This window comes from Leucoraja erinacea, chromosome 33 (genome assembly GCF_028641065.1).
Source record: "Leucoraja erinacea ecotype New England chromosome 33, Leri_hhj_1, whole genome shotgun sequence".
NCBI lineage: Eukaryota > Metazoa > Chordata > Chondrichthyes > Rajiformes > Rajidae > Leucoraja > Leucoraja erinaceus.
The window spans coordinates 17,460,567-17,475,088 of record NC_073409.1 but is presented as its reverse complement, the minus strand read 5'-3'; the positions used below and the strand labels follow the sequence as shown (position 1 = coordinate 17,475,088).

The window sequence follows — 14,522 nt, the reverse complement described above, 5'->3', positions numbered from 1 at the left end:
TATGCCAAAGATAGACACAAAGTACTGGAGTAACTCGGCGGGGCAGGCAACATTTCGCTGGAGAAATAGAATGGGCAGGAATATGAAGAAAGGATGAGTACTTTGTGTTTTTGCGTGCGACTTTGTGGCGGCTCATTTGTGAACTTTGTCTGCAAAAACGAAGAGCTTCACTGCACCTAGGTATACGTGACCAACAAAAAGGACCCATCAAACACATGGGCAGCACAATAGCGCAGCGGTAGAATTGCTGCCCTACCGCGCCAGGGACCCGGTCTCGATCCTGATTACAAGTGCTGTCTGTACGGAGTTTGTACCTTCTCCCCGTGACCTTCATGGGAGTTTAGTTTAGAGACACAGTGCGGAAACAGGTCCCCGCACATTACCACTATCCTACACACACTAGGGAGAATATTTTACACATTCGCCAAGCTAATTTACCTACATATCTGTACATCTTTCGGTTTACTCCCACAGTTCAAAGACGTACAGGTTTGTAGGATAATTGTCTTGGTATAAATGTAAATTGTCTCCAGTGTGTGAAGGATATGGTGAGTGTGAGGGGGTCGCTGGTCGGTGCGGACTCGGTGGGCCAAAGGGCCTGTTTCTGCCCTGTGTCTCTAAACTAAAAAAAAGTGACAATAATATATCATCATCATCATCATCCACAACAAGTTGGGCCAAACAGCTTGTTTCTCCACAACTTCATTAGAGTCAAGAGTGTTTAATTGTCATGTGTCCCAGATAGAACAATGAATGACATTCTTACTTGCAGCAACACAACCATATAACCATATAACAATTACAGCACGGAAACAGGCCATCTCGGCCCTACAAGTCCGTGCCGAACAACTTTTTTTTTCCTTAGTCCCACCTGCCTGCACTCATACCATAACCCTCCATTCCCTTTTCATCCATATGCCTATCCAATTTATTTTTAAATGATACCAATGAACTTGCCGCCACCACTTCCACAACAGAATATGTAAACATAGAACACTGTAAACAATATAATAAGCGAGAGAGAAAACAAAAGTTCAGTGTGTGTACACATACATAGATCATATTCACGTATATATAGATCATATATATATATATTTTTTTTAAGGTAGAAAAATGCTGGAGAAACTCAGCGGGTGAGGCAGCATCTATGGAGCGAAGGAATAGGTGACGTTTCAGGTTGAGACCCAAAGGACCCTTTGGGTCTCGACCCGAAACATCACCTATTCCTTCGCTCCATAGATGCTACTTCACCCACTGAGTTTCTCCAGCATTTTTGTCTACCTTCGATTTTTCCAGCATCTGCAGTTCTTTTTTAAACATCTTATATATATTTTTACCTAGACACAAAAAACAAACAAACAAGCATTAATAGTGCTATGTGTAGGAAAGAACTGCAGATGCTGGATTAAATCGAAGATGGACACAAAATGCTGGAGTAACTCAGCGGGACAGGCAGCCTCACTGGAGAGAAGGAATGGGTGACATTTCAGGTTGAGACCCTTCTTCAAATAATAGTGCTATTATCACTAAACAATTACAGGTGCAATATAAATGCAGTGTGACTGTTGTTCTGGTAATGGGACATTCTAGTGGGAATGAACTCGGCTCCTGTTGAGCAACAGGTGGGGTGATGGTGTATAACCTCTCAGTGTAATTCCAGGATGATCATTCTTGTACACCACAGGCTGATATTAGCCCGAAACAATTCATTGACCTTGGTTAATGGGCGAGACTGATGCATGCATCACATTATCAACAATGCCTATCTACCGACTGAGGCAGGCAGCAGGGAAAGAAAATTAACTATTTTAAGTCACAATAGAAACAAAGAGAATTTTTTTGCCAAGGTTTCACCCAGCTGCAATTTATTATAAAACAGCTCATTAATTTTCTGATTACGTGCAAATGTAATCTTACGGCAGCAAATGTATGCCAGGGCTGTGAGACAGTGTGGCAGCCAGGATAGTCCCAGATGCCTAAGTGTTATGATTAAAATTTCATCTGCGCATAAAAATAGAAATAAAGTACGATTTTATTTCGTAAGTTCCCATTAAGTCGGCAGAATCAATCCCACTGTCTGATGTTCTTCTATTTTGAACAGGCTGGAGATTCAGTTTAGGCATTGATGAAGAGTTTATGCACGGATTCGAATAATTATACTTCATGAAGCCTTTCCCCACTCTGCCCTGCAGTTATTCTTCTTGCAACAAAAATGTTTAGAGAGAGCTATACAAAACCTTGACTTGGTTTAGACACAAAGTGCTGGAGTAACTCAGTGGGGCAGACTGACAGCATATCTGGAGAACATGGAGACTCATCTGAAAAGGTTCCCGACCCGAAACATCACCTATTCATGTTCTCCAGAGATGCTGCCTGACCCACTAAATTACTCCAGCACTCTGTGTCTTCTTTTGTAAACCAGCATCTGCAGTTCCTTGTTTCTACATGCGACTGGTTTACATTGTGTACAGGTAAAGGGGCTGTCCCACTTGGGCGACCAAATTGGCGAGTTTAGAAGAGTTTGAAAAAATGACATGTTCAAGAACCCCTCGACCTCCTTCGACTATGTTGAAGACCAGCTTCGACTAGCTATGACTAACTTCGGGAAAATTGGACACCGAATGGTGGAGAGTGTATACGACCTCCTTTGATCTCCTTCGACCTCCCTTCGACTATGATGAAGACTATCTACGACTACCTTTGACTACCCTCGACTACCTATGACTAACATGCCGACCTACTACAACCTACTACGACTAAATCTACGAGTAAAAAAAGTACCGATTTTTTCCATGGCAACCTTTTTTGACTTGCGGGCATTTTTTAACATATTGAAAAAAATGCCGCGACCTAGCTGGGGCCTCGAGTACACGGGGCCCACTCTCGAGCATGAAGGAGAGTTACGAAGACCTCCTACGACCTTGTGTCGACTATGCTGCGAGTATGCGTCGAGGGCAAACTCACCAGAACTCACGGATTAGGTCGCCCAAGTGGGACAGGCTCTTAAGTTGTTGCTTCAGGGACAGCGGGACAGGTTTAAAATTTGCAGCAAAAGGTAAAACGGTAGATGTGAGGAAAAACATTTAATGGTGCAATCTGAAACTGATTGCCGGGGATGGGGATGGGGGGGTCGAAATAGATTTAATCAGCGTTTACAGAAGGAAATTGGACAGGCACTTGAGAGAGAACGAATTGCAGGATTGTGCGGAGAGACAATGAATGGAACAAACAGGCTGCTCCAGCAGGAGCTATCACAGGTGGGATGGGCTGAACGGTCTCTCTGTGTGTTGTTTCTGTTCTCTGCTCCAATTCTCCAAATCTTATCACATATCCCATTGGGAAAAAAAACTGCTGGAGGAACTCAGTGGGTCAAGTAACATCTGTGGAGGGAACGTCTGAAGCTTTAGATAGGTACATGGACATACAAGGAATGGAGGTTTGTGGATGATGTGCAGGCAGATGGGATAAGTTCACAAGATGCCTTTTGGGCCGATTGGTCTGTTCCTATGCTGTACTTTCCTATTTTCTATGTACTAAGAGTCCTGACCCAAAGTGTCCACAGATGCTGCCTGACCCATAGAGTCCCTCCAGCAGTTTGTAATGTGTTCATGATTCCAGCACCTGCAGCCTCTGTTGTCCCCATATTACACATTCCCTTCTCCCTGGGTAGCCATCCAATTTCTGCCAAAATGTATCAAATAGTAAACTCATGCCAGATTAGAAAAACACTCCATCTTCATTAGTGAAAATCTAAAATAAAACTGCACATGTTGAGAATACTCAGCAGGTCAGGCCACATCTGGAGGAAGAGAAACAGAATTAATGTTTCGGGTGTAGATCCTTCATCTGAATTGGGAAGGAGACAAACAAAGCTTGTGAAGTGACAGGTGGTGGTGACGGGAAAAAGGGCTGTCCCACTTGGGCGACCTAATCCGCGAGTTCTGGCGAGTTTGTCCTCGACTCATACTCGCAGCATGGTCCACACGAGGTCGTAGGAGGTCTTCGTAATTCTCCTTCATGTTCGAGAGTGGTCCCCGTGTACTCAAGGCCTCAGTAAGGCCGCGGCGTTTTTTTCAATATGTTAAAAAATGCCTGCGAGTAAAAAAAGGTCGCCATGGAAAAAAATCGCTACTGTTTTTACTCGTAGGTTTAGTCGTAATAGGTCGTAGTAGGTCGGCATGTTAGTCGTAGGTAATCGAGGGTAGTCGAAGGTAGTCGTCGATAGTCTTCATAATAGTCGAAGGGAAGTCGAAGGAGGTCGTCTTCACTCTCCAATATTCGGTGTCCAATTTTCCCGAAGTTATTCGTAGCTAGACCAACATAGTCGAAGGAGGTCTTCTACATGTCATTTTTTCAAACTCTTCTAAACTTGCCAATTAAGTCACCTAAGTGGGACAGCCCCTTAACCATGACTTTTGACACCCTTGCCAATCGAAAACCTATCAAACTCTGCTTTAAACATACCCACTGACTTGGCCTCCACAGCAGGTTGTGGCAAAGAATTCCACAGATTCACCACCCTCTGACTAATGAAATTCCTCCTCATCACCTTTCTAAAGATACTTCCTTTTAATCTGAGGCTGTGCCCTCTGGTTCTAGACTTTCCCACTACTAGATACATCCTCTACACATGCACTCTATCGATGCCAATGGTTCCCAACCTGGGGTAAATTTACCAGATGGGTACATTTGTTGATTTGTGATTTGTACATATTTTTTCTCAATGACTGACTGTGTTTGGTTCTGGTATATCTGTTCATCATTAGTTGTTCATAAATAAGTGAAATAACATTGTTATGTGCTATTAAAGTTGCCAGGGGTGGACAAGACGAAATAGGTTGGGAATCCCTGATCTACGCCTTTCATTATTCGGTAGGTTTCAATGAGATATCCCCTAAACTCCAGCGAGTACAAGCCCAGAGCCGTTGAACACTCCTCATGCTGGAGTGTTTGATCCCATTCATCCCTGGGATCATTCTTGTAAACCACCTCTCGACCCTCTCTAACGCCAACACATCTTTCCTCAGAAATGGGGCTCAAAACTGCTCGCATTATTCCAAATGTGGCCTCACCAGCGAAATGTTGCCAATGAAACTGGAGTGGCCACTGTACTGGTGAACTGTAAACAAGGTCATCTGGTCGAGAGAATGGGAGCAGTTGGAGAGTAAGAACATGGACAAAAGAATGAAGGAGTTGTGAAATGCAGGAGAACAACACATCTGGGCAGGCTGGGCATGTCCTCCATTCCCAGACAAGTCCAGGAGGAACAAAGAAAAAGTAAAGAAAAATAAAAAAAAAACAATGAAGCTCAAACCCTTGAACCACCGATCACTCTCTCACTTGGACCTATCAGCAGAACACTGGAGGTACACAATATCGTGAGAGTCATGGACAGGGCAAGCAGTAGACGAGCTCATCAGGAAGGCTGGCTCTGCTCTGGGGCGGAGTTGGATTCATGCAGGCAAAACTATCAAAACATGGGGGGGGGGGACACGTGCGAGGCTTCGGCTGTGGGCCCTGTGGACGGTAACATCGGGAGCTGACGTGGTTGGTGACCGACTCCGAACTCCAGCAACAGCAGCTTCGTCCGCCCCGAATCCTGAGGCTTGAATCGGCCCGTTCGCGGGGCCTTTCATCACCCGGCGGGGGCTACAACATCGGGAGTCTCGATCGCCTCGTCGCAGCAATTTGATCGCGGGGCGGTGGAAGATCACGCGGCCGATTTTAAGCCGCGCCGCCCCGGGCGATGAAAAGCCCCGCAAACGAGCCGATTCAAGCTCCGCTCTATAATCTTTGCTCCAGCAGGACGTCTCCCTCCTCCAATCACCGTCTATCCAGTCCCCCCCCCTACTTCCGCCTCTGACCGACACCTCCCTCCTCCAATCATCATGCCTGCTGACCGATGTCTCTTGTCTTATCGTCCAATCGACGCCCTCGATCATCAGTCCCACCCCCACTGTCTCGCGGAAAGCGGAGATTTTTAATGGATTTTTTTTCACCGAGTTTCAAAATCCAGAATACAAAACATGGGGGGCACTGTGGAGCATCCTGGACAATACAGCTCGCCCCCTCCATGACACATTGGTCAACCCGAGGAGCACCTTCGGCAACAGACTGGTTCCACCAAGATGCAGCACAGAATGCCACAGGAGATCCTTTTTCCTTGTGACTATTAAACTTTTGAACTCCTCCCCCTGTCGTGGGGTAGACTGACCCCCCCCCCACCCCTCCCTCTCCCCAAACTTTGCACATCCCCAATCCTTTCCACTCATCACTTTAATTTCATCTTTCATGTATTTTGTGTTTTGTGACTGTTGGCAGAACAATTTCCCTCCTGGGATAAATAAAGTTCTATCGGATCATATCGTATCGTATCGTTATCGTAAGTCTACCTTTCCCACGGTGGAGGTGTCTAAGATAAGAAGGTGTAGGTTTAAGTTGAGGGGTAAGAAGTTGAGAGAGGATCTGAGTTGGTGAACCACAGCTACCTCGTTCGATGTCTGTGTGCGTTCACTTACCACGTTGGAGCAGCCGGCAAAACACGAGGACAAGTAGGTGATTCCGTCCGATCCACAAACTGGGTTGTAAGCTGTTGTCTTGCAATTGCAGTCACTGTTGCAAGGAGCGTAAGGGTCCAAATCTGCATATGACATGGAGCTGCAATTATAAATGCAATGGTTATCCTCTGTATGGTTTGACTGGTCCAGCCTCCAGAGTGATTCAGGGAGATGTTCGTATACACCCCGTCGACCATTGCTTCCCCTCTCCCTCGCCTACCGAAGCAACCGAGATTTAATGAACACTCACGCTCGGTCTGCGGCCTTGAAGCTGGGGACCTGCCAACTAGGAGATGACGACAGATGCAAGCGGGGAGGAGGGAGTCTGGTGGGGGAGGTGAGGGGACCGGGGTCTGCCCTGCCACGCACTGGGGGCCTGCAGTGGGAGCTGTCCCCAGGGCACGAAGGTGGAGGGGTAAGGAGAAGGACGGTGGCTCGCAGGTCAACCCGCACGTCCAAGCTTGACCCGCAGCAGCCTGGGGCTCGCCTGGAACGGCCACCGCTCATAACACTCAGAGCGTGGACTGGACCTTGAAAATGGAGCCAAAACATGGCGCCTCTTGCACGCGGGATCAGTAGACTATTTCTGTACAATTTGCTAATCAGTGATGTTCATAAGTTATAGGAGCAGAATTTGGCCATTGGGCCCGTCTATTCCGCCATTCACTCATGGCTGTTCAATCTTTCCCTCTCAACCCCATTCTCCTGCCTTCTCTCCATATCCCCTGACACCCGTATTAATCAAGATTTTGTCAATCTCCGTCTTAAAAATATCCATCAACTTGGCCTCCACAGCCATCTGTGGCAATGAATTCCACAGATTCACCACCCTCTGACTGAAGCAATTCCTCCTCATCTCCTTTCGAAAGGTACGTCCGTTAATTCTGGGGCTATGACCTCTGGGCCTAGACTCTCCCACCAGTGGAAACATCCTCTCCACATCCACTCTATCTAGGCCTTTCACTATTTGGTAAGTTTCACTGAGTTTCCCCCTCATCCTTCTAAACTCCAGTGAGTATTGGCCCAGTGATGTGCTTTGGAACTGCAATACACGACTGGACAGCTTGTAAGAAAATAATGTCACTGTTTGTTTGCACTGCACACACGTGCAAATGAATGCACTATTGCACTCTGAACAACAACAGTCTATTATTGCTATAGCGCTTTATCTGTTTATTTATTGTGTATATATATATAGTCTATAGACACACTGAACTTTTATCTCCCGTTCTGTATTATGTTTACATATTCACTTTGTGCTGCAGCAAGCAAGAATTTAATTGTCCTATCTGGGACACATGCCAATAAAACTATCTTGACTCTTGACTCTTGATTGGGCATTGGAAGCTATTTGCTCCAGTGAAACACTATTTTGCACACCCGACCACTCATGTGCCAAAGAGTGAATAGAGTTTACCAAACATTCATACATCGAACGTTTGTAAATCGAGCAATACCCCCAAACATGCATTTCTTGCAAAACTATTTTCGCTTTCCCAAAGCTTGGAAAAAGGAATGAAAATTGTTGCCTCCAAAACTCCTTGGGGCCAGAACACAACTGGTACTCACGTGTTTCCATAAGGTACGGTGACTCCTGCTATGGGTCCCGTGTCACATCCAAGGAAAAGGAAGGATATGTAGCATCCGGTGGATATCATGTTGACTAGCATGGCCAATCGGATAGCTCCCAGGGCCGTCAGGCTTAGCTTCTTCACCAGCAACCCTCCCAGGAAGATTCCCAGACAGGCACAGGGTATGGCCGTCATTCCTGTGGCAACGGGAGAAGAACAATGACCATATGTTCATAAGCTCATAAGTTCTGGGAGCAGAATTAGGCCATTTTTGGTGTACTGACTTTGCATCTGCTGGATACAGGACAGGGTGCGGGCTTAGTGGTGGGGAAGGGAGTAATAGACAATAGGTGCAGTAGGCCATTCAGCCCTTCGAGCCAGCACCGCCATTCAATGAGATCATGGCCATTTGGCCCATTTGAGTCGTCTTGATGGGCTGAATGGGGCTAGTTCAGCTCCTCTAACCTATGAATCTTAAGGACATAGAAACAGACCCTTTAGCCCATTGAGTTCACGCCAACCATCGATCAGCTCTTCACATTAGTTCTATTGTTATCCCATCTGTGTTATCTCACTTTCGCATTCACTATTGGCAATTTACGGAGGCCAATTACCTAAACTAAACTAAACTAAACTAAACTAACCTAAACTAACCTAAACTAAACCTAAACTAAACTAAACCAAACTAAACTAAACCAAACTAAACTAACCTACAGTACAAATCTGTGGGAGAAAACTGACGCACCCGGAGGAAACCAACGTTTTCACAGTGAGAACGTGCAAACCCCACACAGACAGCAGCCGAGGTCAGGATCTAACCCGGGTCTCTAGTGCCGTGAGGCAAAGGCACTACCAACTGCGCCACATATTCACTTTGTGCTGCAGCAAGCAAGAATTTAATGCTGCTATGCTGCCATTATGCGCGGTTGTTTGTGAACCGGTCGCGTTTCCAAATGAATTATAAAGCAGTGAGATTAACTGTGGTAAGAATAGGTCTTTATTTTCCATTTAAGCAGCTCTCCCACACAATGGATAGATCAGGTTAACCCTCTGGCTCATCACGACCAGCACGTGTGGCCCTGGGGTGCGGGTTCGATCCTAACTACGGGTGTTGCCTGTTTGTACCTTCTCCCGGTGACCTGCGTGGGATTTCTCCGGGATCTCCGGTTTCCTCCCACACTCCAAAGACGTACAGGCTTGATCAAATTAAAAATTGTCCTTTGTGTGTGCAGGATAGTGTTAGTGTGGGGGGGTTTGCTGGTTGACTCGACGGGCCGAGGGACCTGTTTCCACGCTGTATCTCTAAACTAAACCACATTAGCATTATCCCTGGCACCACCGGCGAGCAGACTCACCCAGTAGCTGGTTGGCGGAGGAAGCAGAGAGGTTGAACTGCTGCTCAAGGTATTTGCCCAGGAAGGCTGCAAATCCAGCGACCACCGCAATCTCCATACAGGCGGCAAGAACAATGCAGGTGAAGACCGGGTTGGACAGCAAGTGCTTGGTCACCTTGGGAATCACTGAAACACAAGCCAGACCACAGCAGTGTGAAAACCAATGCAGTAGCACTGCAGACGCCGAAAAAACGAAATAAAACCAGGGGATACTTGAAACACTCAGCAGGTCAGGCAGCATCTGTGGAGAGAGAAACAGCTGATGTTTCAGGTCAAAATACTCACCCTGTTTCAATTGCCCCAGGCGCTGCCTGAACCTGAAACATTACGTCTATTAACTAACTACTTCCATTGCTCTGGTCCCAGTGCACATGACAATTAAACACTTTTTGACTGAAGTAGTGAAGTAAATGTGTAGGAAGGAACTGCAGATGCTGGTTTAAATCAAAGATAGGTACATAAAGCTGGAGTAACTCAGCGGGCAGGGCAGCGTCTCTGGAGAGAAGGAACGGGTGACGTTTCAGGTCAAGACCCTTCTTCAGACCCGTCACGACCCGAAACGTCACCCGTTCCTTCTCTCCAGAGACGCTGCCTGTCCCGATGAGTTACCCCAGCCTTTTGTGTCTACCTTAGTGAAGTAAATTTGATGGCTAACCTCCACATAGAAAGATCCCATGAACAGTTGTGACACAAAATTAGTCTCTTTGTTGGGTTGAGATTTATTGGGCAAACCCTATGGAAACTAAGCAGGGTTTGTTGTCTTTCCACTCCACTCCCCCCAAAGTTGACATTGTGACCAAAGCTCTGGGGCGGGCCTTGAACCCTCTACCTGTCGACTCAGTCATAAGGGCGCTGCTTACTGAACGACGGCAGAAGGGATGAGTGGGAGAAATTCCTGTTCGACTGTGAGAAAAGTCACAGCAGCAGGTTGGAACCCACTGGAACTCGGGAACCGGGAACAAGCCTGGAGTGGGAACGTTGCCAGAGGCTCGTCTCCTGCTCGCCCCTGAAGACCGGGGGCACGAAGGTTGGCTACACGGGGGGGAGCACAATGGTGTAGCGTAGAGTAGGGGTAGGGGTTTACTAATGGGGAGGGGTGATGCAGAGGGCAGGGGTGTACTGACGTGGCATCTGCTGGATACAGGACAGGGAGGAGGGTTTAGTGGTGGGGCAGGGAGTAATAGACACTAGCCAGTAGACAATAGGTGCAGGAGTAGGCCATTCGACCCTTCGAGCCAGCACCGCCATTCAATGTGATCATGGCTGATCATCCCCAATCAGTGCCCCATTCCTGCCTTCTCCCCATATCCCCTGACTATGCTATCTTTAAGAGCCCTATCTAGCTCTCTCTTGAAAGTATCCAGAGAACCGGCCTCCACCGCCCTCTGAGAGAATTCCACAGACTCACAACTCTGTGTGAAAAAGGGTGGCTTTCTGGTGTGTAGAGATGGTGAGATGGTGTGGACTGCAGAGGGTGAGGGACATGGGGGTGGGTAGGGTTGGCGTAGAAGGTGTGGGTTTACTGACCTCGCATCTGCTGGAAGCAGGACATGGGGTGATCGGGCTGCCGTGGCTCCATCACGCCGTTGCCGGGCATGGGCCGCTCGAAGGACTCGGGGACGTTCTGCGAGAGGGCGGCCGTCTCGGTGTCGGGCATCTTGTCGCTCTTCACCGCCAGCGACTGCGGGAAGCCAAACATGAAGAGGGCAGAGAAGAAGAGCAGAGCGCCGGAGAGCAGGAAGCCCCCCCACCAAGCCCCAATCCAGCGAGGGTCTTCCGGCGAGATGTCCAGTTTACCTGCACGGGGAGAGGAACCGAGGGGCAACCAAGTTGGGTGAAAGGCAACCAAGTCCTTTAGAAGGGCAACCAAGTCCGGTCATAATGGCAACCTAGTCTGGTCAGAGAGGCAACCAAGTCAACCAAGTCCTTTAGAAGGGCAACCAAATTGGTTTCCACCCACTGAAGATAGGGAGCCTTAGACTCAGAGAGCTCAGGCACAGACCCTTCAGCCCATCGAGTCCATGCACTCACACCAAGTCTGTTTTTTATTCTCATCCCCCACTCAGACTCCACCACTCAGGACAGGGGCAATACACAGCGGCCAATGCACCCACCTACTCTCACATCTTTGGGAAGAAACCAAAGCATTTGGAGGGACCGATGTTATACAACATCTGTCCTGCACATCTTTAAACTTTGCTCCTCTCATCTTAAGTCTATGCCCTCCAGTCTTTCATCCACCCTTGGGAAAAGGTTCTGCCTGTCTACCCCGTCCACACCTCTTGGAATTCTGTACACTTGTGTCCGGTCTCCCCTCTCTAGCCTTCTTGTCCCAACAATGTTCAAGAAACTCTCACCTGTAACAGCCCATTACCTGTCCGCCATTATCCAGCCCCTCCTCTCTTCCAGCTCCCCCCCCTCTCCCCACCCCCTCAGCAATGTCTGAAGAAGGGTCTTGATCTGAAATGTCACCTAACCATGTTCTCCAGAAATGCTGCTTGACCTGCTGAGTTACTCCAGCACGTTGTGTCTTTTTTTGTTTTGTAAACCAGCATCTGCAGTTCCTTGTATCTCCCCCTCTGCCTCATTGTTTGCCCTCCTGCCCGAATGTGGTTCAGAGTCCAACAAGTGCTGCTGCCACCTCTAGTGACGTTTCACTCAGTTAAAGGGACCCCTTCAGTGCAAGTTGTTGGCATTCCAGAGCCATCTCATTGCTCCAACAGTCTCCTCTCGCCACCCTATCAGCAAAAAGATTTAACTTAGTGCAGAGACACAGCATGGAAACAGGCCCTTCAGCCCAACGAGTCCATGCTGACCATCGACCTCCCCTTCGCACGAGTTCCATCCACTCTCTGCGCACTCGGGGCAGTTTGCAGGGCGACAATTAACCAACAAACCCGCACCGTCTTTGTGATATGGGAGAAGACTGGCGCACCCGGGGGAAGCCCACGCATTCACAGGGAGAACATGCAAACTCCACACAGACAGCATCCGAGGTCAGGGTTGAAGCTGCATCTCTGGCGCTGCGAGTTATTAACTTTTATAATTTGCGCCGTTGTGGTTTTGGACGAGAGGTCTTTGGGACGATGTCACTGAACCCCCTCACTGGGTACCCACTGCATGACATTACCCCAGCACGTGTAACCACCCACCACTCATACAGCCAGACAGTCATACAGTGAAACTTGCCCAACTTGCCCACAACATGTCCCAGCTACACTAGTCCCACCTGCCTGCGCTTCGTCCATATCCCTCCAAACTTGTCCTGTCCATGTACCTGTCTAACTATTTCTTAAACGTTGGGATTGGGATAGTCCCAGCCTCAACTACCTCCTCTGGCAGCTTGTTCCATACACCCACCACCCTTTATATGAAAAAGTCACCTCTCAGATTCCTATTAAATCTTTTCCCCTTCACATTGAACCTATATCCTCTGGTCATCAATTCCCCTACTCTGGGCAAGAGACTCTGTGCATCTACACGATCTATTCCTCTCATGATTTTATACACCTCAATAAGATCACCCCTTATCCTCCTGCGCTCCAAGGAATAGGGACCCAGCCTACTCAACCTCTCCCTATAGCTCACACCCTCTAGTCCTGGCAACATCCTCATAAATTATTTCTGAACCCTTTCTTTCTTTCTATCTATCTATCTATCTCTATCTATCTATCTATCTATCTATCTATCTATCTATCTATCTATCTATCTATCTATCTATCTATCTATCTATCTATCTATCTATCTATCTATCTATCTATCTATCTATCTATCTATCTATCTATCTATCTATCTATCTATCTATCTATCTCTCAATATCTTTCCTATAATATGGTGTCCAGAACTGAACACAATATTCTAAATGCAGTCTCATTAACGTCTTATACAACTGCAACATGACCTCCCAGCTTCCACTCCTAGTGTTCCTCACTCCCGACTGCCCAGACACGTAGCCAGAGCAATACCGACCTCAACATCGGATGGAGAGGAGGAGATTTCATTCTCAGCAGTGAGGTGGGGCCGGGTACAGAGGGGTGCAGGTGATGGTCACAACTGCCGGGTAGTGGGGGCTGCATGGATTCCGGCTGCAGGTCTAGACTGCCATTAGGTGTTGGCTGCTGCAAACGCAGGTTCATAATATGTTCATAAGCTCTAGGAGCAGAATTAGTCCATTTGGCCCATCAAGTCTGCTACGCTATTCAATCCTGGCTGATCTATCTTTCCCTCTCAACCCCATTTTCCTGCCTTCTCCCGATAGCCCCTGACACCTTTACTAACCAAGAATCTGTCAATCTCGGCCTTAAAAATATCCATTGGCTTGGTCTCCAAAACCTTCTGTGGTAGGTGTGTGTGTGTGTGTGTGTGTGTCTGTCTGTGGCAGGTGTGTGTGTGTGTGTCTGCCTGTGGCATGTGTGTGTGTGTGTGTCTGTGGCAGGTGTGTGTGTGTGCGTGCGTGTGTGTGTGTGTGTGGCATGTGTGTGTGTGTGTGGCATGTGTGTGTGTCTGTGGCATGTGTGTGCATGCGTGTGTGTGTGTGTCTGTCTGCGTGGCGTGTCGTGTGGCATGTGTGTGTCTGTCTGTGGCGTGCGTTTGTGGCATGTGTGTGTGTCTGGCGTGTGGCATGCATGTGTGTGTGTGTGTTGTGTGTGTGTGTCTGTCTGTGGCATGCATGTGTGTGTGTCTGTGGCATGCATGTGTGTGTGTCTGTGTGGAATGCATGCTTTATCCATGAATCTGAGTATATGTGAGCACACTTATGTGAGATATATGTATGTGTATCTGTGCGCATGCTTGAGCTATCATGTGTGTGTGTGTTTATACACAGGCTGGTAGAGTGGCGCAGCGGGTAGAACTGCTGCCTCACAGCGCCAGAGACGCGGTTACGATCCTGACCTTGGGCGCTGTCTGTACGGAGTTTGTACGTTCTCCCCGTGACCTGCGTGGGTTTTCCTCACACAGTCCAAAGACGTACAGGTTTGTAGGTTAAATGGCTTCGGTAA

At 47.8% G+C, this 14,522-nt stretch overlaps 1 protein-coding gene across 1 annotated transcript in view; it reads right to left on the bottom strand.

Moving 5' to 3' along the window:
* Positions 1-14,522, bottom strand: part of slco3a1a (solute carrier organic anion transporter family member 3A1a) — a 158,139-nt gene that overhangs the window by 16,664 nt on the left and 126,953 nt on the right. Inside the window, exons 4-7 of the mRNA XM_055661471.1 lie at positions 11,050-11,319; positions 9,484-9,648; positions 8,127-8,325; positions 6,519-6,657 (exon numbers count right to left, since the gene is read on the bottom strand). Of these exons, the coding sequence (XP_055517446.1) occupies positions 6,519-6,657; positions 8,127-8,325; positions 9,484-9,648; positions 11,050-11,319 (773 nt within the window). The remainder of the gene's footprint in view (positions 1-6,518; positions 6,658-8,126; positions 8,326-9,483; positions 9,649-11,049; positions 11,320-14,522) is intronic.